At 39.5% G+C, this 26,400-nt stretch overlaps 1 protein-coding gene across 1 annotated transcript in view; it reads left to right on the top strand.

Moving 5' to 3' along the window:
• The window catches only part of med30 (mediator complex subunit 30), a 36,108-nt gene that overhangs the window by 4,657 nt on the left and 5,051 nt on the right, over window positions 1-26,400 (top strand). Inside the window, exon 4 of the mRNA XM_067496564.1 lies at window positions 5,203-5,310. Coding sequence (XP_067352665.1) covers window positions 5,203-5,310 — 108 coding nt within the window. The remainder of the gene's footprint in view (window positions 1-5,202; window positions 5,311-26,400) is intronic.

Genomic DNA, 26,400 nt, shown 5'->3' with positions numbered 1-26,400 from the left:
TTGTTGAGCAATACTGGGATGTAAGAAGTGAGCTAGCTGTCTCAGACGGTGTGGTGTACAAAGGCCTGCGCCGAATTGCGCCACCCACTGTGCAAGAACACGTGCTGGTACTTGTACACTATTCTCATCTTGGAATAGTCAAAAGCAAACTGCAAGGCTGTGAAGTGTTATACTGGCCAGGCATGTGTGCAGATATTAAGGGCTTGACTGTAGCAAATGTGCACAGTTTCAAAACAGGCTACCCAGACAGTCAAAAGAGACTTCAGCACTACCATATGAACATGTGGCATCAGACATTTTGTGGCATGTGGCGGTAAACACTAGTACTGGCAATGAAACCTTAAAGAGGCAGTTCAGCAGGCACAGCAATCGTGTCATTATTCAAACTGAAAATTGTTCTTAAAATGCAAAGGAAGAATTATGTTGGGTCAAATTTAATAAAGCAATATTTATTCAAATTATGCAAATGCTAGCACCTGTGGAAATCAAATAATGTAGTAGGCCTACATACATAGGTTTTTTTTTTTAATGTTTTATCCCTGCTCAAAATGTGTTTAAAAAAAATAAAGACATAGTGTTATCCAGAGTGAAACTGCATTATTAGATACAGGCCCAGGGATCACCTGCAAGGGTTTCAGCATTTCCTGGAGCTTCATGTATTTGATATAGTCTTATATAACTGTGGGCTCAACTGTTGGGTTTTTGAATTTGTGTTTCTCTTGGAGGGCAGAAATAATGTATTGTTCTAAACTGCGTTTTGTGGAGGCTTCTGTAGTTATAGCCTTGGAGTCCCTACCCGGTTACCGTCCTGTCCTATACCGTCCTTACACCGAGTAAACACATTCAGTAATGCATCTGTGGTTCGACCTCAAGTAATGTCAAGTGTAAAGGGCCTGTTTCAATACATGTAATAATTTCTTCCAACTTTCACGCAATAAAAGCCCTTTGACTTTTTCAGTCAAACGGTTAAAAATGTCACTCGGCACCAATTTATGTAATATAAACCTCCCTCAAGAAGACTTTACCAGTATGTGGATGCTTGCATCACCTCCCTGCATCCATACAAATTGAGTTTTCATTTTTGAACACAATCTGTAAGAAGGTAAATAACCCCTTCTTTAAAAGTGTCTGTCACATTGCCTCTGAATGAGACACCTGTGCAACTCCTCTAGAGCTAATTTTAGCAGAGTTAAGTGTATGTTTCAAGGAGGATGATTTATCGAAATAATCTACGCAACTACACAACTTTTCAATGGGTAAAGCAATGTCCTAATTCAATCTGGTTACATGCTAATGGAAGGTTGCACCGTGTAATTGAATAATTAAACAAAACATACTGCTAATTTCCCTTTTTTGAAATCTTATTCAAATCTAATAATGTAATGGAAATGGAATAGCAATATTAATCACATGATCAGATCTTTGCATTGACCACTGTTATTTAAAAATACTATATTTTACTACAATTCCTCTGATAGTATTTGGCTTAATAAATGTATTATTTTTAGTTAATTACAGTTATGTTGTCCATTGATTTTCCACATTCTCTGTTTTTATCGAGACATCTTTTGCAGTTCATACAATTTCATTGTAACTGCTGAGAAATCTAACTATTTAAATTTGAGTTAATTAATTCTCCCATTTGCAAACACATTGTATGTGCTTGTCATGTGTGTTTTTTTTTTTTTTTTAATACATTCATCCACTGCCTTAAACAACTTTTCACACAAGCCACTCACTGAATTATGATGTGTTAGTTTAAATGAAGCAGGCCAATGTTATTGCCACACCTGGTGGCTCATACACACACACTTACATTTTTACGCCCAGAGACCGTCGTCTCACCTACTCACTCTAGGTCAGTCTTTCCACTGCTCACAGTAGATTCACGACATGAGACGTGCATTCTTCAGAGTCGTTTCATGGTGGCTATGGTCACCGTCAACATTTAAGGGCAGCAGCACCTCAGCTCAGCAGCACTCCACTTTTGCCTGGCTGTGCCAGCACAGAAATACACATGCACGAGTTGCATCACAGATAATATATAAAACATAGACCTGTACATGTGGTGCAATGTACTTTGTCACAAAGGCTTTTTTTAAACATCCACACAGTGTCTTGCTGGCCATGCCCAAGGCTCCATGCTAGGCTATCCACCACTATTTGATTGGATTTATGACTGCGGCAGTCCCTTCCCAATTTCTACAGATTGGCTTGGAGCTAATCTCTCTCGCCAGGCTCTCACTGAGGATAAAGGAGGATGTGGGAGGAGACCAGTCTTAAATTGGAACAAATTTGTGATGGCTGCCACCGTGTATATTTTCTGCATTGACTAATACAGTACAGTTGCTCGGCAGCGTTTTAAATGCTCTATTCATGGGTTGTTAAAAATGACTCTGCAGTTCGGAACTCATGAAGGGATCACTTTGACATGCTCCTTTGTTGTTATGATGTCAACTCTCACTAGGCACAAAGTTATTTTTTCCCTTTTCTTTACGCCCTGTTTAAATGTTTATTCATTTTCCCTTGAGGCCGAGACCCAGCCCAGTGCTGACCAACCAATAGCTCAGCTCGCCATGTTTGTCTGGGGCTGAGGGTTGTTGATTTTGGCCCCGGCATGCATGCCATTTATCATCCCGCAGAATTCAGGTGGCGCCTGACAGCCGCTCACTGCCCAAAACAGGAAGTGGAATCAATGACTCGGGCAGTGTGACCTCATTGCAGCCTAATTAGCAGCAGACCCGTTTAATGAACAGCTGGACCAAAGGCGCATGTCAGCTTTTTCCCCTTTTTCGTTCCAGCTGTTGTTGCAGCTTTTACACTCGAAGTTTTTTATATTTTTCCTTTTTCCTGAATTTCTTTTCCCTTCTTACCACCCCTCCATTTGCCTCTTTGATATTCTTTATTGTAGTAGCTTGATATTGGCTCTGTTTATTTCATCCTTTTTCTTCCTTATTTTTTCCCATCTGTCTGTTTACATTGTCTTTGTTTCAGTCTTTCTTTCCAGCGTTCTCCTCTGCTTCTCGTCTGTCCTCCTTTCTCTGTTGTCCCAGTGTTTGGCCTATCTTGCAATTTCCTGTACTGAACATCCTTGCCATTTAAATTCCCTCGATTCGTACCCCACTATTGTCTTATTATTTTGTTATTTTTTTGGTTTGTCTGTGTTACCCTTTTCCTCTTGTCTCAGCCAGACAACCTGGAGGACTTTATTAGCCTATTCTTCTCTGTCAGGCAGGAAACCACATCCATCTTTCTGTGGAAGAAGCAGGGGTTATGACTCACGCAGGCACATTCACACATGTATGCTGCATGGCTACATGTGCACCCACTCACACATAAAACACGCTGTCCATCCATCTTTCTCACCTTAGTAGGCACATTTAATTTTCCCACCACAAGCTGCCAAATTCAGCCCACTACCTTTTATAAAATTTGATATGTCAGGTTTTGGTCTAAAATTGTCTAATGAGAAAAAATAAAGTCCTCTTTTCCTACTTTTAGGTTTCCGGAGGCAGAGACAAGATCATGGTTTGTCTGCTGTAATATCCTGCACATGTTCTTGCTGTCTTTTCTCCCTCCAGGAGCCAAAGTTTACAGTTTGGCGTGGAGCTCAGCCTGGAAACCGTCAGGAGCACAGAAAGATTTCCAAAAATCTTTTCATTATTCCATCACTCTTTCTTTCTTTTTTTTTTTTTAATCTCCATTTGGTTTTTTTTTGAGTATCTCTTCAGTTTCTTTCTGTTTTCACCTCTTGTTACTCTTTTCCCACCCATCTCCTTCCCCTCAACTCTGCTCTTTTCTACCCTGACTACCTCTTTTCATTCTTTTACTCTCGATCTCTGTTTGTCTATTTCTGTTTGCCTTTATTTCTTGTCACTCTTGACAGTGGCTGGCTCTAACCATGGTCCACACCAGTCAGCCATTGCTTCCAGATGAACAGCTTTCTTAAATCAGTGTCTGCTGTCCACAGGGCCTCATGTCCAGCTGCACAACCTCAGGTCGAATGCTGTAGTCTAGTAGAATAACCTCAAGGGCCTTTGTAGATTTAGATTAGCATAGTGCCAAGTCATTAATGGAGCAAGATGTGTTTTCCCAATGTATGGGTTTTTATTGGCTTCGGAATCTCCTGGCTAATCCGTATTTGTGATTTTGTCTGGTATGAAGGTTTTTGTTTTGCTAAGGAAACTTTCGAGTTAGTTTTTTCATCCAGCAAGAACTTTTTGCCTCCAGTACAGAATAACAAACTAATGCAGAATATCTTTACAGCATTAATTGAAACCCAATCGTGGTATCCTATGTCTAAAAGTGCACAGAAAATTGCTATGTAGATTGTTCAGAAAGTGAAACTATAAAATTGACTTTATGTCAACATAACTAATACGATGTATTTTCTGGAAATGCTGTACAATAGCACATACATTTGACTAAAATTCACGCTTTGTACACACAGTTACTCTTGCCTTTGACAAAATGTAATTCTGTGCTGTAGCTCAACATCTATCACACACTCTCCATGTAGGTCCTTTATGTCCTGGCTTGTATTATACCAAGAATTGTGTTTTCTCAAGACATTTCCATATTACTTGATATGTGACTGCAGCAAGCCCCCTGCACCCGTCCTCCTCCTCCTCCTCCTCCTCCTCCTCCATGAGATGACCACTAGGGGTCAGTGTGACGTAAAGCAGCAGGCAGTGACCCTGTCATCTCTCTGGAACACTGCCTCGCTTGAAGGCTCTCACACATCAGCCTCACTGTAGTGTCAAGCATACAAGGTCAAGCACACAGTGTTTAAAAATGAATTAATCTCCCACTCACTTTCTCTGTCTCAATCCTGCCTCTCTCTACGTTGACGAGAGACAAGTAAGACTTGGACTGTGTTCCAGAGATTACACAGAATCCCCATTTTCAGCACTTCATGGGAACAAGATTATGAAACTGCACAGAGATATCTTAAGTAAAGCTCAGGACTCCTAAGAGAAAGACTTCCTGTATGCACTCAACTTTGATATATTACTGACACTAAGCAGGCATACAGGTCTCCTACTGAAAATATAAACATGCACTACAGTGCTTTTAAAATCTTTAGGCCAAATCAGTGGTGAAAAATGCATCTGAGAGAGATTAAATATGTAATCATTTTGAAGCTTACATTTGACACACACAAAATAATAAAGCCACATTTTTGCTTTTTGTCACTTCCAGCAACTAATACCATTTGTGGAGGACGATTGCTCCAAGCAAGAGGATCGTTCAGCCGGCCAAAGTCGCCCTGCAACTGAGGAGAGGAGAGAAATCCTGGAGGTTAACAAGGTATCGTATTCTGTATCTCAGTTGTGTAGCTCTTTTAAGAATGCATGTTTGAATCATAGCCAGTGGTAATACAATGTGAAGGTGGGGCAAGTCAAATAAAAAATTAAAAGTTTCACAAACTGATATCAGAAAATTTTATCACAGCTTAACATGATGTTATTTCAGATGAGCAAAGGTTCAGTTATGGACTGAGATTACGTGCCTCAAGACATTTCAAATCGTATGTATCTGAGCTTTAAGGAAAACATATTGTCCAATTACTTCTTTGAGATAAGAACTAATTATTAGTCATGGCCTTCATTACAGATCATTAACCTGAAGCTTTTATAGCCAATTTTCCATTATTTGAGTGGCGAGATTGCTGCAAAGCAAAATGAAAGGGGCTACACTTCATAAAATTTGTCTGCTGACAAAGTTTGTGTTTAAAGGCGGGCATGATGGTGCTTGGAAATGCTGTTTACCAGTGTTGCATATCCGAAACATTTCCAAGCGCTAGTTTAATGTAGTCAATCATTGCAAGGTGTCTTATATATTGTATTGTGTGGTAGATATTGTCCAGTCTTTGTCTGTAACCTAAGAAATTATTTGCTTAATGTCTTAGCTTGATTACACAATTTTATTACTATCTACAGAACTATACAATTTATTTACTTATGGAAAGCCTTGTCTATTTCTCAGGCAATGGACTGGCTCGATGTGAGGGTATTCCCCAGTTGAAGTGTTAGAGTTTGTGTTAGGAGGAAAGGGTGGATTGTTTCACTCCACCATTAAGCCAGAAAAAAAAAAAAGCTTCAAGGAGGCATTTCCTGTGTGGATAGACGTGCAAAAGATGTTATGTGTACAGAATAGCACACGTAGAATTACAGCATAAACGGTTTAAGCCGGTGTTTGTTGAAAGCCGTCATCTGTGTCATGTAGAGTTTTCGTTTTTACCTAAGCACTAGCTGATGGGGGAGGTGGTTGCAGGGTGTGTTCATGCTGTATGTGCGTTGCTGGGAAATCACATTACTTGAATCTTTTCGGAGAAATGCTTTGCCAGTGTGCTGGAAAATATTTTATTTTGATTGTTTAACCTCGGATTCAGATCTGGTGGTGGAACAGTGGACAGCTATAGTATTTAGTCTCTCAGTTGTGTGCTTCAAGGTGTTTTGTGGGAAGCATTTTGTAACTACACTCTGCTGAGGCTAGAAGAAGCCATCTAGTCCTTTTTAAAGTAAAATCTATGTCTATAATCTTGATTATTAGCTGAAAGAATTTCGGGGGAGAGAACTGGAGAGTTTACCTTTTGCTAATCTGATCATTGGATCCCTGCTTTTTGTTGATGATGCGATCCTGTTGACTTGAACCCCAACCTCCACTGCACACAGGAAAAGTTGGAGGCAGAGAGTTAAGTAGCTTGGATGAAAGTAAGCACCTTAAAATCTGAGGATATTGTCCAGTACCATAAAACTGAATTGTCCTTGTCTGGGTGCTGCACCAAGCAAAGAAGTACAAACATCTTGGAATTCTTCTCACAAGTGTGACTAAGACGTATTGTGAGATGCACATTTTGACTGGGTTGATGTTCAGACAGTTCATTCAGACGGTGTTATACTACCACCTCATGCAGACAATAGCTTTACTTCACTTACAAGTGCAAGTGGTGATGTATATTAGCTTCACACTATTATTGTTAATAGTTTGGTTGTAAACGTTTGTAAATTAAATTTCTGATTCAATTTATTTTCAATAGGTTCAGTTAGCTGTCTTAAGTTAACATTAGCTGATGCAAGGTAAAGTGAAACTTGCTTTTGGAAACTCTCTGGGAACAAACTACAAATGACACCGCTATCTGTGAGCCCATAGGTCATTTACTGTATTACTGTATATGAGGTAGGAGGCATCACTCTGTAACACTAATGGCGAATCAGATTCTTCCTGTAGTTCAAACTCGGGGTGATGTCACTCGTATAGTAAAGTAAAGTAAAGTTAGCAAATCTCAAATCAGTGTCACATTCTCCCAGTTAAAGTTTATTACTGTATGATTTCAATAAATCAATCCTGTCAACCTCTAGTTCTGAACAGGTCCATTAGTATTGACAGCAAGGAGCTGTTGGAAAATAAGATGTGCCAAAGTCAGTGGGCACTTTATGCATAATAAATGTTTGATATTTTCTGTTGATGCGTAGCCTATTGTGTATATATTTATATTTATTTCACTGTGTATTCTCAGCACCTTTGGCATTAAAAACTGCGTTCAGTGAATCTACACCACAATTAAAGCTGTTCTGCTGTGGACTCTACATTTTCTAAGTTGAGAAAGTATGTAAATGCATTGGAAATGGAGCTTTGCTTGATGCCTGAAGTTAAAACTATCAATTTACCAATTCATCTATGTCCCGTTCTCACATTTGTTGTCATGATTTCTAGGTAGTTACAGTACCTTTGTCACAGGTAAGATGATTGTAACAAATCGTGTTACAAATAGTTGTGTGTTTAATACCAAAGACCTAAAAAATGAATATTTGCTACAACAGGATGATTTGACCAAGACTTTCTGATGAAATTTCTTTCATCAGAAATATAAGTTGATGTTTAATTAATTAATCAAATGGGGATTTTAACTTTAACGTTTTGCTAGAACCTGTCATTTTTTTTAAAGCAGTAACTGAACACCTTGTTATTGAAGAGATGTTACAAAAAATGATTATGAACTAGATGCGTGCATGCCAACAGTACCAATCCAGTACAGACCAACAAGCAGCTGTTGTCAGCCACTAGCTTGTGAAAATAAAGGTGCTTTTAGCAGCTAAAGACTGAGAGATTTCCCTCAGGACTTGGCGCAGACCAAAATAAGTAACTTTAAGGTGAAATGACCAACCTGTTACTGAAGTGTGATTTAGTTTGGTAATGTCTTTATCATCCTTGGTGGATACAGTTATTGCAGGCTTACGTGTGTTAAAGTCCACAACTCAACAGGAGATCTTGCGCGTTTGCAGTTCACTATCCATGGTACAAGGAGGTGCTGACTGTGAGCTTTTGGAGCAAAATTTGTGACTGCAAAGATGGCAGAATAAGACACATCACTCCAAGGGTTGTGTAAATGAAATGTTGATTTAAATGTTAAACAGCATGCAGCCATGCAGTACTGAACAGACCACTGGGGCTCCACACACACTCTCTTAATACCGACAAACCCTGGCCTTTTGATATTTTAGCATTTACCATCATAGATTATTTTCGAGTTGAGGATTAAGTTTAATCTCTCCCTGGGAAACAGGCCCATCAAAATGACATTAAAGCGCTGTGTGCAAATATCAGCCTTGGGTCGATGAAACCCAGACTGCGCATAGATGCAGGTGAAGTAAACAGCCAGCAGCCACACATAATTCCTCCCAGCAGTTTCCATATCACACAGCAGAGTAGTTCCGGACAGTGGAACATGGCAAAGGTTCAGGTAAAACGCATCATGCATTATTTAGGGGCCTTTTTAGTTTGCCTTGTCTGCCATGGCTATGTTTTGTTTTGTGTATTTATGGGAGTATATTCAGTGAGAGTGGGAGGGGGAAAAAAAATCTTTTGTTCTTTCTTCAGAGAGACAAGATTGAGTTTGCATTTGCCTTCACATGTGCTTTCAATGTGTGCGTCCACCTTCATCTGTTTCTTCTCTTTGTATGTGCATTGTGCTGGCTCTGTACAGATTGTGCATGCCAAGCCATCTGAGTGTGCTGCAGTGATAATGGTCCAAGGTCAGGAGTGTCTGCAGCAGAGATGAGAATTGGTTATTTTTAAGAGCTCAGCACAGCTCCCCTGGCTGCTTTTAAATGTTAACACTACATTGAAACATTGCAGTGAACCCCGCGCTCAACTGCACTCAGCCCCGTCCAAAACAAACAGCATCTCCTTTTCACACAAGGCCTTCATACCCACCAAGAGTGTAATAAAAGCCTGCTGATATTGTGGTACATAAATAACCTAATGCTTATTCCAATGCTTTGAATATGATACTAGATTGAAAAACTTAAATGTGCTTTCGGCAATCCTTCACAAAAGTATAGAATCTTCCTTATTTTTTTTAAGCTTGGAATACTAGACCAAAAAGTGAGTGTGTGTGTGTGTGTGTAAGTGATAAATAACCTTGTTTGTTATGTGACCTTCCACCTATGCAGACCATTAGTATGCAAATAAGGTTTTGTCAAATGATTCAACTATATAGAGATTGAGTATATTGACTACTGTAATGCTCAGGACAAGCCTTTCTGCATTCCCTAACACAGAGCAAGACTTTATGCAGTAAGTATAAAAACTGCTCATTATACAGCAGATGGGCGTAATCTGTTTAATTTAAAGTGAAATATAGATAATTATGCTCTGAAGTGTTGATATTGATTTCCAGCCACATCTCAAATGTCTCCATCTCTTAGCTGCTTCTTTTGTAATTATTATTTATAAGCAGGCAGGATAATTATTTTATCTTCTAGTACTGTTGAACAGACACACAGGTGGATACATCCGTAACATGACTAACTGGAACAAGCACTTTCATTTCATTCTTGTGGAAAGGTGCTTTGTGTAGTTTCCTTGTAAACAAACAAAAGTTAGGTTTAAATTTAGCATTACTCATTATGCAGTGTCCTTGAGGCCTAACAAGCATGTTTAGCATTTTCTTCTCTGTAAAACCTTTGCAAATGTTTGAACCTTGCATTGTTTATATTAATGCTTATTAGTTTGCAGTCTTTTTCCCTGCCTTTGTCAGTGGTGGTTGCATTTCTTTGCACATTACTGCCACCTATAGAATTGTGGAATGATGTGAAACTATCGGCCAGTATGTGTATGGATGCGCACAAGAACAAATTAAATGGGAAAACAAGCTGCTAGTGGTAAGAATCACTAGCGTTTAGCTTAAAATCCCTTACTGTATTGTACAGTAAAACCTGAGAGATGATCAGGATTTGTCCACACTGCTGACACAAGTATCTGTCTGAGTAAATAAATCCTACAAAAATATGAATTCCAGCGATGGCAATCCATTTTAAATTATATTTTCTTTTCTATAGTTCTTAATGCCACACTTTGATGGTTTACTACTCATATGATAAGAGGTGTTCGATACTCTGCGTGCATTTTTTGTGGTATTGCATGGCCTTTTTTATTTTATTTTTTTTGGTCTGAGACAAACGCGATGAAGAGTTGAGCAGAAAAATGATAGGGACGGGCGGGACAAATGGGTTTTGACCAGAGTGTCATGCTGAAGTGCTAGATTGATTTCCAGAACAATGTTGTGCATACATCTATTTTGTGTCAGACTTGTAAATATCATCTCGGCATTTATTTGTTTATTTTTCATTTACATAGTGGCCCAATTAGGCTTTAAGTAAATAATTGGCACACAATCATTGACACAGCATCTACTCACCTGGTCTTTTGCATTTAGGACAGTTATGGTGATTGATCACTCTCTAAATTATTTGACTTTCGATGTAAGTTTTAGTATGTGGTGTGTTTAGCTAACTTGACCAAACCCCTCTGTCTGTTTTGGGAAGTGGCCCATTCTGCCATACGATCAGCTTTGTGTCTCAAGCAATGTAACTTACTGATTATTCTATTGTTCCAAATCTCCTCAATAAAGGATTTTTTGCATTCCAATTGCTATTTATACACTTTATATTATTAGAAATGCACATTTCCAATCCTGCACTCCAATTTCCAGTGAATTGCCATGTTTGTTTGCAAAATATTTAGCTGTGATGTTGCCCAGGCTCCCCAGCTGCACATTAAGGCAGCAGTAAGGACAGCAAGCTTTGGGGAGTTTAAGTGGTTAGTCTGATCAGCAGAGTAGAGATGCAGTGGGACAGGGGAAGCAGATGTTTGCAGCCTGGCTACATCTGCTGCAGTCACTCCAGCCAGATAGGGTAGATTTGGATGAGAGGGAGATGATTAGGACAAGGGTGAGGTGGCAGAAAAAAAGAGGAGATGAAAAGAAGCTGGAGAACAGAAAGAAAACTAAGGGGTAGAGAGGTTAGAATGAAAAGGTTGACGTATTTGTGATGGAGGGGGAAAAATAAATTAGATGGATGAAAGCTTCTATTGAATAAAGGGAGAAACTGGATGGACTGTTCAGGTTAGCAAGTTGTTTGAGGATGAATGGATGGCCAGACAGATAGCTTTGTTGTCAGGGAGGGTGGATGTGTGAAGTGGAGGGTAAAGGACGAACAAGCACGGAGAGAAACGATCAGGTAGCAAAATGCATGTGGGGGGGAAAAAAAAACATCTGTGTGTTGTTGTTTTTTTGTTTTTTTTATTTTTTTTTTGTTTTTTTCAAATGAATGAAACCTTGTATACTGTGGCAATAGGTGCATGTGTGGGGCTTCTTAATGTACAGGAAAGAAGAGGCTGGTAAAAGATTGATGAAAAAGTGGATTGATAGATGTGTAGACAGCTGTGGATTGTCAGAGTTAAGCCCTTCCCATTCAGATAGGGTCTTCAAAGGGAATAGCAGAAGACTGATGAAATTCAGCTGCAGCAGGGAAAATAGGATGCTGTCTGTAACAGAATGCTGAGAGAGAAGATTGATGCGTAAGTGAAAAGATAAGTCCAAGCATGCTGCAAACTCTCCAGCTGATATGTCACACTGGTTTAGGATTGCTAGCCTCACATTTTGCTTTTATTGAACCTGAAAGTAGATGATTCAGAAAAGATGACTTCTATCAAAATTTAAATTCACTCAATGCTATAAATAATGAACAGTGATATAATGCATCTTCATAGGATGGGGTGATATGATGCCAGGGTAAGAGGGCTAAATCCATGGATGGGGATTTTGTACACTGTGTTCTGAGTCAAATAACCTTGGAACAGACACTACTCTTGTTACCATTTGACAGAAGAGCGTGATCTGAAGAGAGCCATTGAAGTGTGTGGTCGGTGCTCACAAGAGAGAATAATGTGAAGTTGGAGTGTTGGCACAGGCCTAAATATGAAAGCTATCCACTCCCTACCTAATCTCTGTCTGCAGCCCTTGTTCCACTACAGACTGTAGAAAAGTATTGACATTTTATCTGGACTTGTCACCTTCTTTCTCAGTTACTGGCCTGAGAGAGTTTGGTAGAGCTGGGTTCATGTCAGTCAGCGTTAATATCCACATAATGAAAAAACCTTTAAAAATACCACCAAGACACTGAACTGGTGAGATTAGCTGGTTGGACTCGATGTGGGAACGCAATATTGATTGCAGGAGGGCCATTAGGACTGCAACAACGGGGTTATTTCCATTACAGATTTAATCATGTGATTGTTGGAAAACAGTGAAAAATGTCCATGAAAATCTCCCAGAGCAGAAGGTGACTTCTTGTTGACCAAAAAGCAGTCTAAAACTTGAGGGGGAGAAAGATGGGGTCACAGCACACAATCAGGGACGTGAAAGAAAACAAGAACATTTAAAGGATATTAGTGCTACCTTTTAATTTTGAATAGTACACATGTTCATTTTCCCTCCCATGTATTAAAATGTTTCTCTATCTATCTGAATAACCTGTCTGGATAACATCATCCGGTGAAACTTTTCAGTTCAGATTGTCATCTTGTTGCTCATCATAAGGGGGTTATAGTCTCTGTTGACCTATTCCTTCAGATTCTTTCCACATAACATCATCTGGCGGAGTTTTTCAGCTGGAAGCAAAGGGATTTTTAATATGAGGAAAACAGAGGGAAGTCATTCATGTACTTGAACTCACCAAATTAGAACCATAGGAAGCCATTTCAAACTCAACAAAGTGACCCCTTCAAACTGTTTTCTGTGATTTTATAAAATGTGGCATTATTTATTTTATTTGACAAGACAATAAATGGACACACAATACCTGCACAAATTAATCAGATTTACGTCCACATGTAGACTTTGACCCATAAGAATGTGTGTTTAAATACATTACGATTATGTGAACAAAAGAATTTGCGCACATTCAAATGAAAAACAATTGACAGTCATTCCCCTGTCAGTGCCATTGTAGAAGATGAGGATGCAATAAATAAATTACAATTAAATCAAGGAAGCTTTTACTTTAACTGCAGATGCTGTACTTTCTTCAGCAGATGCAAAAGCTAACAGCAAACAACAAAAGTGTTTAAAATGATAAAATCAACAATACAAGAATCATGCAGTGGAAGGATGCATGTCTAACTAGCAAAAACGTAGGGGTTTTATACCTACGTGTTTTTTTTTTTTTTCCCCCTACATTAGGTGATGCTTACGTTACAATTTTGATTGACCAAATATATAGTTCCATCATGTGAGTTTGTGAGTTATCATGCAGACTTTGTGAAGACTGATGGTGTGATCATTGCGTGGCTTGGGCTGATACTTGCGTATCTATAACTTTATCTAATCCTAACAACTTTAGGTCAGGTCTCCCCATCCACGGATTGGGTTCCCATCATTATGTTTTTGTCAAAGTAGTTCCCCTTACCTCCAGCCCAGTTTTATCCCATCCCCTACAGCCAGTCAGATTGTGCTGAATAAGTAGTAGAAGATCACGAATGGGTGGAGTGGTAGTAGAAAGGGGATGGCTAGCGGAGAGGCAGATAAATGACTCCTCCATGCTAATGTCTGGCTGCTTTATGGGGCGTCCTGGCTGTGAGTGATAGCCTTGCTCTCGTTATCTGTCGATTGAGGTAATTGCTGTTTGTCTGAGTCTGGCTGACGGATGGTGATGCAATCTGTCCAGCGTTGGAAGGGGAGGAAGGGGGAAGGCATCACTCTCATCACTCTCCACAAGTGTCTTTACATGGAGGCATGCTGTGTGTGACAATACATATTAGAATCTGAATGTAAATGTGGTAGTATTCCTTAATCTGCATGTTGTCTGTATGCAGTATGTATGTAGTGAATTGCAGTGTAGTAAATTTGAGTATGTGTACAAAGAAGTGCAGTTTATTTGAGCATGTGTGAAAGTCAACCATGTTTGCATAAGTGTTTAAGATGCATTAGCCATAATTCATTGGTGCCTAATGGGTTGCGATTGCTCAATCTCGGTGCTGCAGACCTCTTGTGCCGTAGAATGTGATTGTGCATATCAATTCAGGGTCCCCAGTCTTCCACATTTTTTTTTTTTCATACAATCAAAATAAATTTCAGTGGCACCAAAATGACCACAAATTACAACCCTAATGAATATCTTACATTACCGGCCACATGCCAATTAATGAAGGAAAACACAGAATATGATAAATCAATTTACTAGCAGAATTTTTCACTCATTGCCAATCTGGACAGAGCTTTGTGTTTTGTGCAGCTTCCATTTTTACCTGCTGTCTGTGGCGAGTGCTGCTCACGTTGGTGAGAGTCGGCCTCCTTCCTGCTTGCCTGACTGACCGATTGGCTTACTGACTGACTGTCTGGCTGACGGAGCATTTTGCAGAATGGGGGAAGGATGATTCATAGTGGTCTACTTGATAATCATTCCATCTGGGCTGTGGGTCAGGCCGTCTCCTCATTGGCACATCACTCATCGTTTGTTCTCTCGCACATCACTTGTCTCTCCATCCTTCTATCTATTCCAAATGCCTTGTAGATGACCCTCCACTTTGGAGGGGGGTTGTAATGCTTGACCTGTGCAACAAGGCAGACCCCCGCTATTTTCTCTTCCACACCTGCCCCACCCCTCTGCTGCAGCCTGCCATTGCCACTTGCCTTGCGTTTGATTTAATACCAGCCTAAGTGTGAATAAATTCCTGTCACAGCCCATTAAGGAGGCCTTGGAGAGATCTGGCCTGTTATTAATTCTCCACAGCTCCCCTCTTTCTCTCCCTTCTTATGGTTACTATCTCTCCCACTCTGCTGCTGCTCTCTCTCCCTCCTCTTCTTCCCTCACTGCACACTGCCTTGCCTTTTTAATACTTGGTTAATTACTGCATCTGTCCTCTTTATTCAAATGAGAAATGGAGAAATTAAAAGCATGAGGGTATTTGTAATTTCAAATGGAAAAGCCATCCGCTGTCTGGCTTTACTCTTTTCTCCAGACCACTGTGAGCTTGCTGCCGGCTCAGCATGTATAATGAATTCCAGTGGCACTGGCAGGTTTATCTGAAGAGCAGGCTGGGAGTCAACAAACGCAATAACAGAACTGTTAGAGAGGGAAGCAGTGTGTTTGGAAGATGCTCTCTCTGTCTATCTTTTTCCATCTCACGTTGTGTAGCTCTCTGATTGTCTGTGTCCCTCCTTGTTTCTGTTTCTCACTTTCTGTTCACTCTCGCAGACTTTACCCCCTGCTGCACTCCACTTCTTCTTTCTTCTCTGTACCTTTCTCCCTGTCTTCCATCCCCTTCTCATCCTCTGCCTCTGTTGAGGCTTCAGAATTAGTAGGCTGAGCACAGCAGGTGTCTGTACCTCTGTCTTATTAGCAGCCTCATATGTGGCACGTTATGGGCGCTCTGTATGCGACAGGGTTTTTAATTGTTTTGCTGGGGTCAGAGGGCCAGAGTAGTCACAAAGCTCTTGTGAAGGAGGAATCAAAGAGCTGCTGTTTTAGATTTTCTGTTTTGGAGAATACCTTTTGCTAGCATTTTGTCGCATTTAGTATCAAGGGCAACTCCACTTATTTCTGCCATTTGTTACCGTTTAAGGGGTATGCTAGCCGTTAGTCTTGTCTGACTGCATTGCAATGTTGAGGAATATTGTTTACATGAAAGACAGACCTGTTTTATTCATCTGTTGTATAGGGTGTATAATTTTCCAGGTGTGATATAGATAATTTACTAATGCAGCACATGACAGGCTTCAAATTGTTCTCACTCTTTTGAGATTGCTTTAAAGAAAAAAAAATGGAGGGGAATTCGTGTTAAGGACCAAAGGTTCCAGTGAAGAGAGATGTTTTTAATTTAGTTTTAAAGGTACTCAGGCCTGGGGCAGTCTCGGGTCATCATGCATCCACTGGAAACGTAAACGACTTTCCTGGTTTACACGGGCAAGACAAAGTAAACTGCTGTTTGTACATTTATGCAGTGCTTTTTATGTAAAGATCCAAGGATGCAAAGATTTGCCATATACACCAATATTATGTGTAATGTAATACAATGTGATTTGCCCTTAGGCTTCTGCTGAGAGTAAAAAGGAAAAACATGGATAACATTTTAAGATTAAAATCCTAATATATTCTGTAAAAATAGACAAATACACATCACAATATTGAGTTTGGAATGTGCAGGGCAGTGCAGTTTTATTTAATGGAGGGCTGAACAGGGCTGGGGATACACAGAGGTTAGAGCTTAGCCTCCTAATAAAAGGAAAAAAAAAAAAGTTTCTTACGTATTGCTCCCTTTTTGAGTATGTCTTTAACATTTGTGATCACTGTTTGAATAGATGCTGAAGTGGAAAAGCTACTAAAAGGGTAGTAGAAACTTTGGCACCAATATCCAACATGACAGATTATTATTTTTTTTTTAGTTTCTGTAATATTTCACATCTGGTATTACCATGTCCTGTACAAAATATAATTGTTGGAACATACTGTGGTGGCAGTGGTAGCAGATGCGGTACAGGAGATTTAAAGATGTATAAGTAATATGATCCATAAGAAATAAATAGCTGTCTTTCTTCTCACCTCCTTTCATAATCTGAGAATCCAAGTCTCCATGGAGCAGATTGGTGTTAACTTCACTGGTACATTGTATGTGTTCTTGTGTTTTAATAGACACGTTTCAGAGCCCTTCACCTCAAGACTTGTTTAAAGAAAACGTATTGGTTTAAACTCTTCTCCACCTAGAAGAACCCTCACTATTATCAACCTAAATCTTTCTTCTGTGTGTCGTTTTCTTTCTACATTCAGATCTGCTGTGTGCTTCTGGGTGTCTCTCTACTATCCTCAGCTTTATTGCTGAAAAGTGTCTGCCTAACAACTCCATACCAATCAAAGGAAAATATTTGGCTGCCTGTGTCTACTGTGTGATGAGTTGCATGACCTCCCAGGGACATTTGCTTTGGCATTTTGTTACTGAACTATGATTACAAAGCAGACATTTTATTTTATTTGTCAGTGTGGCAGTTTCTGACATTTCAATTTCACTACTTTGTGATGCCACAAAAGACATTAAAACTTTGAGTGTAGATGGAGGACCTTGGCACTTGAGAATTGCTTTATGAGCCTTTGAAACCTGTGCAAATGTTGTTTTCTAGTGGAACACAGAGAAATATCCTATGACACATCGCAGCGTTGTTCTAACAGCCCTACTGCTGGTTAGAAACTCTTGATTTAAGGTTAATTAACACTTGAATGCATTTCAACTAGCATTCAAAGTTAAGAAACAAGTAAATGTTTCTATTCTTCTGTCTGTTAAAATGTCAGCATGTAAGCAAAAAAAAGCATTTACCATGCTATGGCTTAGATTCTAAGCCATAGCAGGGTAAGTTGCCCTGTCAATCAACTTTGCTACTCATGATACTTTGTTCACTAGTGTTCTAATGTTGAACGATGTACTGATTCAATAGTCAACCAAGAAATCCATACCATAAATGCAAACATTGTAGATAAAGGTAAGATTCAGGATTTGTGTACGAGCAGCTGCCTTCCAATGAAATTTACTTGTCATTGAAATGCAGCAGTTGAGGTATCAAGAATAATCAAGACATCTTAATTGTATGATTGTATCACTTTGACAAGTGACTTGAAGGTGCAGTGTGTAAGATTTACAGCGACAAAGTAGAATATACTATACATTGTGATGTTTTTTTTTAGTGTGTAATGACATCAAAATAAGAATCATCGCATTTTCTTTAGCTTAGAATATGCCTTTGTATGTGCATGGGGAACATCTAAACAGCAGTTTAGCTGGTCTGTTCAAATCTTGTGGTTTAAAGATTTAGCACTCAGCAAAATATAGCCATTAATATGAAAGCGGAGAGCAGACAACAAACAAGAGCAACCTCTCTTGTGTGCAGTGTAAGGGATGTGAACGGTCGGATAAGGTGCATTTGTTTCCAGATTTAGCTGTAGTCAGAGTTTGTTGTCGAGAGCTGATTGAGGATCTGCACTGTGACTGCCAAAGGGCATGTTACATCACCTGAAAGCTCGCTATGGTTTTTTTGCTTCAAAGCCTGTCATCACTTTTCATTCTACTTTTATTTGGTAAAGGGAAAGCTGCTTGCTCAGGTGGTGGCAGAAATGTTTACAATTGAACTTTAGAAACTGGCTAATGTGTATGTGAAGACTCTATTAGGGTTTTGATGAGGCTGAAGCACAAGTACAATGCTTGTTCTCTGTTCAACCTCGTCTACCTTGCACTCAATAAACAACTCCTGTGAGTGTATTGGAGGCTTTACTTTGGAATTACCTCTTTTTTTTGTTTCTTTTCAGAAATCTGGCTGCCTTTCTTTCTTTGCCCTTACCACTGTCTTTACTTTTAAAACGATAAACCGAATTAGAACCGATATTACTTCATTGGAGAGGTGCCCTAGGCGAGCAAATTTTAAGTGCATGTGCGTGATTGTACCAATTTAACACAGCACTGAGTCACAAGATGCTTTTGACGTCTGAGAAACTGTTGTTGGCACCTGAAGGAAAATTGGAATCAAAGGTTTCTTTTTTTTTGTTTTTTTTTTTTTTAACCTCACGGGAACCTTCTACTGCCCATTAAAAACCCTTGAAGTATCATGTTTACTTAGTTTGAAATGAGGTGTTCAGCTTGGCCTCGGCTCCTGACAGACATCTGAGAAAGATGAAAGAAGGACGTCCTGTCTGCTCTGAGATTGAGACGGCGGGGTATCACTCTGCAGATTCTGGCTTCAAGCTTTCAGCACTCTCATGCAGGCAATTGCATTCAAGCACACACTTGCAAGTGCATAGAATACCTGAACCTGAAGTATACCTGAAGTACACACCTATACATGCTCACAAATCTCCTATTCTGAACCTGTAACTACAGCCAGATATTAATGATGAATACTTGCATATCACAGGTATTTTACATACGTTGGGAGATATGCAAATAGAAATTGTAGATGACCTGTATTTTTAAATTTTATAACAATTTAACAAACTATCTTTTACACGGGCAAAGGCCTTAAAGATCACATGCTCATTTAGCTTTGCATGCATCTGTCTGTCTGTGCCTTGGGCAGTCCCCAGATTTTGTAACTGAAGTTATGTTCAAGCAGTCCTGTGCTACATTTTGGAGTGTATCCGCAATTTCTCTGCAGATTTGACCTATATTCTGTATTTTCCCTCAATGTCTCATCCCAGGCGCAGCAGATGGTGAGGGGTCTGGCTTGAGAGATGGTGGCCCCAATGCTCTGCAGTGTTTCTTTCTTTACGTAGAAACCTGCGCAAATGAGGCAAGCCAAATTATAGGTCCACTTATATCAGAACAGATGAAATATTCAAGTTTTGATGTGCTGTATATTATTTGCTGTCATAAGGGAGATGCTGTTCATTTGCGCAGACTCTCAGACCTTGGAAAGGTTGGATATCTCCAAAGTCACTATGAAAGACAAATTGTAGTGACAGAGGCTGTTGCATCCAGATCTATTGCAAGTGCTAAAAGAATCCAGGTGAATTTGATTCGATAAGCATGGTTAGTGGTAACGTTGGTGTAGCGTAGGATGGCTGTAGAGAAGGTTGTGCGCCAACCGCGGGGATTAGCGGTTCCATCACCTGCTCCTCCATGTCTCCTCCACGTCAAAATGTCCTCGAGCAAGATGCTGAACCCCAACGTGGTTTGGTGTACGTCTCACAATCGTAAGTTGCCAAATGACTAAATGTAAATGAATCACAGAATGATAGAGGCATGCTTGCCTGATTGAATTAAAAAAGTGCGTATGAGTTTAGGAATAAAAAGTCTTTTTCACTCATGAACTTGGTATGAACTTGCATGTAGTCGGGCACAAAAGCTTATTGTACATATCTGAGCTTTAGTTATTGACTGCTGCAGCGAAACAGATATTTCCTTGGCTTAACATGTCACATAGCCCCCACCCAGAAAGCTTAGCTATATTCCTTGGAATTTTCTCCGATGTGCAGTTTCGCTGATAGTTAAGTCACTTGCATGACTGCCCATCATTGGTTTTAAAGCAATAGCACTCCGCCCTTCTTGCCCCTCATTTATTATCACTGGGAACCAAATCACAAAGGAAAGCCCAATCAATAGGGCTACCTGGCAGAGAATCAAGTGCTTAGGAGAGAGCGAGGGGGCGCCTAGCCCCAGATACTTCTAAAAGGCTCAATCGATTGCAAACGTTCTGCAACAGTCGGCTGACACTGCAGGCTTTCAACCTCAATGCTGAGGATGTATTGAGAGATCCCCGCTGGTAGGTATGCGAGGATGACAACATGGCTGTTGTATTTCTGCCACGACTGGAAGTGGGGGCTTTTATCTACCTTCAGAATCCCTTTAAAGGGCTTCATTCCCCTGGGAAAGCCCATGCCAAACACAAAACACACTGGCACTTAAACCTTCCTGTTGAGAAAAAGCCATGAAGTTTATAAAGTCAATTAAAGCTTTTTTTTTTTTTTTTTAAACGGATGTCAGGGAAATTAAAGCGGCTTGGCCCAGAATCTCGTGGGTATACTGTCAGATGGTTAACTGTGGCCCACTTAGTGTCACAGGGTTCCCCAGGCAGGCCACAGAGCAGTAAGCTGCTTACTTACTCCCAACTCACTTGTGCTTTTTACATGTTTCCTGAGAGTAGCCAATGTGTTTTTCTTCAAGTGACATTTCGCTTTGGAGGAACGCTTTTAGTGCCCATGCACTCACACAGTGTCGAGTGCTGTTTTGGAAATATTCATGATTAACTTGACCATGTTCAAAGTCTAATTATTAGTAATTTAACTGCAGCAGATAATATGTAGCATAAGCAGATAAATTTTGATGTTTTATACCTTAGCCAGCTAAAATCATTGGATATTTGCTGTCAGTATTGATCAAGGTACAATGTCAACATACACCAACTAAATACTTAAATGAGAGTGCAAATTGTTGCTCAAAGAAGTACTTCACTACAAGTGGTACTAATTTTCAAATTCTAGTAGTATAAATTCTACAAAGGTCTACAAAGTGTTCCACCAAGAAACTTATTTATCTGGGCATCAGTCTGAACCTGAATCACTATTACTCTGGGGTATATTGCACATGCAGGGTTGGCCGGTGTATTTCAGACCTCTGTACAAAATTATAGTGAATTGAAGCATCTGGGGCAACATTTGTTAAACATTTATCTAACATGCATTTTGGAATGATGAAACATGTCACCCAGTGGAGCAGTGGGTCTGGCTGATGTGTTTTTAATAGTTTTTGGACAACGACAGAGGTCTGCTGCACAGACGAATGAATCCAAGTTGCAGACCGATGGACACTAAATGTGAGTAGAGGCAAATTGCTGTCAAACTTTACTGTCTGTATGGGAACTGTTGGAAATGGGACTAATTTAAAACATGGCCAAAGTTATCCTTTGATTAAAAAGATGAAGCACATTTTAACCATTTTATGTTGCAATGTTGCACAAAATGTAGTCAGTAAAATGGTAACAGAATTGAGTTCAATGTCTCCCTCTGAATTGTACTGTAGAAGAAGTAAGATAAAATACTGAAATAAAGTGCCTGTACGTCAAATTTATACTTGAGTACTTGTAAATGTAATTAGTTACTTACAACAGTTGGTGTTGAAACGTAATCATCAAAACAAAACCTCAAAAACACAGTTGTTGATGATTTTTTTGTTTGTTTTTGTTTGTTTTTTTCTATTTTTAATTGATTCCTTGTTTGTAAATCTGTTGGCCACAACGTGCATAGAGATTCCAAAAGAATAGAGTTAGTACATGTTCAGAAGGTGACAAAATGTGATAAAGTGAATGTTGAACTTTGAAATATTAAATTCACTGGGAAGTTTATTAAGAATGGAGTCTTTAACTGTAGGCACACACTCCTTGCTAAAAATGGTGCCCCCCTGAGTTCGGCCTGTCCTAATTATTCTGCTTAATAGGGAGTTGCATTTCCTTGAGGACATTTGTCACTTTTGCATAATTTAGGGGATTTCTGGAAAAGTACCTTTCCACATAGCAGAGGCTCCACTTCAAGTTGTTGTCATATTTAGTATAAACCATAGAATTCAATTTAAATATACTTGCGTTTATGCCCAGGCAAAGGCATTTGCTCCAGCCTTTACAGACAACATGAAAAGAAACAGACTGTTTTTGCTTCCTGAACTTTAAACTGTTTCGAAACAGAGCAGAGGGTTTGATTGTGTGGATGATCATGGAGTTTTATCTCTGGCATGATGACGCAGGACATGTATGGCTGCAGTCAAGTTATGAAAAATCTATACACATACTTTGCTCTTTTTCTTCTTTCTTACACACTTTAGTCTCTCTCTTCCTCTATTCACTCAATCATATAATAAAGACCGATTTTAGTAGATTGTCCTCTTGCATCACCCAGCTTCTCTTGAACTTCAACTTGTGGACAGTCACCTTGACGCTATCCTGTAGGATACTTTGATAAACTTGGAAATTCATTTTCCCTTCCACAACGCCAAGCGTCCCAAGTTGTGTGCACTTCTCTGTTCGTCTTGCGCAATTCAGCCTTTGTTTCTTCTGTCCACAAGACTTTTTCCTCTAGTGTTGTGGAGGGTAGTCCGACAAACTTCAGTCATGTTGTAATGTTGTTTTTGGAGACCAATGGCCTCCGTGTTGTCCTGCTTTGGATACCATGTCTGTTCAATGTTTTGCATAGTTTTGACTCATGAACAGAGCTGCTCAAGCCTTAAGCTGATACCCTAGAGTTGTCTTTTACCTCACTGAGCATTGTGCCTTTGTAGTGATCTTGGCTGGGTGCCCACTTCTCTGGACAGTAGCCACAGTAACGAGTTGTCTCCATTTATAGGCTATATATGGATTGATGTATTTTTAATATTTATGAGATTACTCTGTAACCCCTCTTAAGCTATTTGCAAATAAACTCTTGATTCTCTCGCAGGTCTTCTGAGATCTCTTTATTTATTGGGCATGATTCATATAAATTGTTTGTAAATAGGACACCAACACTTTATGACTGTTTTTCTAAGTCACGTTAGTTCTAAACCAGGCCTCCATTCTTGTTTCATTGATTTGGACTCACCTGACACCATTTGACATCTAATAACCTCAGAAGCCTAGTGTTGCCATTAGTTTTTCTACCATTAATTTTTATGTTAAATGAGTGTTTTCAATAAAGACGTGAAAGATTAGGACTCTGTATTATCAGCTTGGAACTATTGTGACTATGGTGATTATCAGATCAAATATCATAAACCAGTTCATGCTGAAAACGGCGAGTATTTTTACTTTTTCTTGAGACTATATTGTACAGTGTGTCTTCTGCTATAATCTCCTCTTTGTCCTGTTTCATTTCCCCTTTTCATCTTCCCTCATCTCCTCCTTATGTCCCCTCTGTGCCTACTTCTCCTCTTTTTCAACCCTTAATCAAATTTTCTCTTCTCCACTTCCTCTCTTGCTCTCCTCTCTCATTCTCCATCCTCTTGTCTTCTCCTATTTTGTCCTATTCTTTATTCTCTTCATTGATCTCCCCTTCATCTCTTCTTGCTCTTTTACTTTCTCTTCTTCGTCTTCTCCTCTTCCTCACCCTCTCCTCTCTCTAATCTCTTCTCCTCACTCACAGACACTTACACTTGTAATTCCCAGCCATATCCGTCTGAGTCAAAGCTGCGATTTGAGTCACCAGCGACAGGGCAGATTAGCAGAGGAATCCTGAGTGAAGGCACGTTTTCCCTCCACTTGCCACATTCCTCATGTCTTTCTTCGTGTGTGTGTGTGTGTGTGTGTGTGTGTGTGTGTGTGTGTGTGTGTGTGTGTGTGTGTGTCTGTCTCTGTGTGTGTGTGTGTGTGTGTGTGTAAGCGCACATGTGAGTATCTTAATCTAACTTGTTTCACTGCCATTTCAAAGCACCTTATCAAAAAACACTACCCTTGTAATGTGCTTGGAAGACATCGTGGTCACGTCTTTAACTGTAGATGAAAGGGTTTAAATGGCTAAAAAAAAAACGTATAATATTGTAATTACAAGATTTGTTTTTTCTGCATTAGAATTAATTCATATAGAAATTAACAAGCTTGATAAGCCTAAAGGAACCCTGTTTTTTGATGGCCTACATGTAACTAATCCCAAGTGTTTACTGAATTATTGTAAAGATGTAACGTGTTGAGGTTGCCTAAATCTGTTCAGTTTTAATTAAAAACAATCTCCAGTGGTCCTACCAAGATGTGAATGCATGAATTTACTTTGTGACTAGTAGATTTCAGGTCGGGGAATGTCTTTTGGTGGCCCAACCCAGGATCTGTCTTGACATGACATACAGAGATATTGTATTTAAATCTTCTCTTGTGGCAAAGTTTCAGTGGAGCAGAATTTTAATAAACTGATTTCAATAAAAAATTCAGCATCCCCCCCCCCACACACACTTCTGTCTTTCACCCTTCTATTTGAGGACGGCCTCTTTGATCTGATTTCGAGGAGTAGAGGAGAAAGGCAGCATGATGAATGTAGTCAGTACAAGGCGGACAGAGAGGACCATAGAAAGATGGAAGACACAGAGTCACTGGCCTTCATTTAAGCAGTGATGTGGCCTACTAGCAAAAATCTCTTTAAGTTTTCCAACTGGTCTTTTTTTAAGATTTCCACTAATGATAGAGCCCCTGTCCTTCACTTATATGTTTAATTATTTCTCAGACACAGACCGCACATTTTTATAATCTGAGATCCAAACTAATATGGATGTTTTAATGTTGTTGGTGAACGAGCCATCAGATAGTGTCAAGGCTAACTGCTAATGGTACTAATGAGCAATAGCAATAACATGTTTTCCTTAGCCTGACTCAGATAATTTATGATGTTGTTTAATGAACGGCGGATTACAATCTAAGATGTAAAAGTGTCCATTTAGATAAAGTGAAAGCTTCCTCAGAAATTTTTGCTGGCTCCCTGCACCTAATTTCATCATCAGTAATCAGTTTCAATGGTTCAAAGGTGACATTTTTAAATGCAGAGATATTTAAATTCATATTATATAAATCACAGAAAAAGTCTGCACATTAACAAAGCTAGAGCATGAATATTAATTAGTAGTCACAATTACTGCCAATTTCCTATTGAATTAATATTGTATGAAATCTGTTCTACAATATAAACCACATTCATGCTGTTTACCATTAGGGCAGCTGCTAGAGAATATTTTTATTACATAATCTGACAATTATTTTCTCCTTGAAAATGATCTCACATCTTTACAGGGACTGAAATCTGGTTTTGTTTTGACTCTACCCCCACTGAGATGATACGTTGCCAAACCTCTGTCCAAGAATCAAACTTCTCATGAGTCCATGTGACTTTTGTTTACAAGACTTGATTTGCTTTCACCAAGGCTGTGTGCTGTCAGGGCATGTAAGGGGTTCCTGCAGCTGGACACTGGTAATTTACTTGACCTTTTTCTCTGCATCTCGTTAGATATTCAAGCCAATGTAGACATTGATTCTGGTAAATGCACAGGCCTTTTCTCATGTGATCAAATGGAAATGTATAAATCTAGTTGTGAAAAATTGTGAAGCAAGTCCTAGTTAACTACAATTTGCAACCAGTTTCCCAGTAAATGTCGGTCTACCACTGCTTTCACAATAAAATGCATTTGCTGTAATGCACAAGCAAGAAGTGTATTAGTATTATTTGTAAATGTAATCAGAAAATCAATTGATGATGAATATTGTCATCAGTTGCAGCCCTTATCTGCAATGGCATTTGGCTTATTTTAGCAAACTAAACCTGGCACAACAGAAGACGGCAGTGTCGATCAATCACGGCAGGCACCTGTTCAAACTAATAAGCTCAGTATCGGTGCTGATAATTATCCAGTGCATTGAACCAGTGGATCACTAGCAGAGACTGATACACACTTAGCTACAAAAACACACACACATTTTCCTGCAGCCATACCCTTATGCTCGTGCACACAAGTTCACACACAGACCTTTCCCACGTTCCTCTCCAACCAATGCTTTGACTTCAGCCAGCATTTCCAGGTTATATGAAGCAGGTAGGCAGTCAACAGTAGGTCTTTGGAGACAAGAGGTCTGACAGGGCT

The sequence above is a fragment of the Channa argus genome, chromosome 1 (genome assembly GCF_033026475.1).
Source record: "Channa argus isolate prfri chromosome 1, Channa argus male v1.0, whole genome shotgun sequence".
Classification (NCBI taxonomy): domain Eukaryota; kingdom Metazoa; phylum Chordata; class Actinopteri; order Anabantiformes; family Channidae; genus Channa; species Channa argus.
Note: the sequence above shows the minus strand (reverse complement) of the source record. Positions and strands in the feature narration are given on the sequence as shown.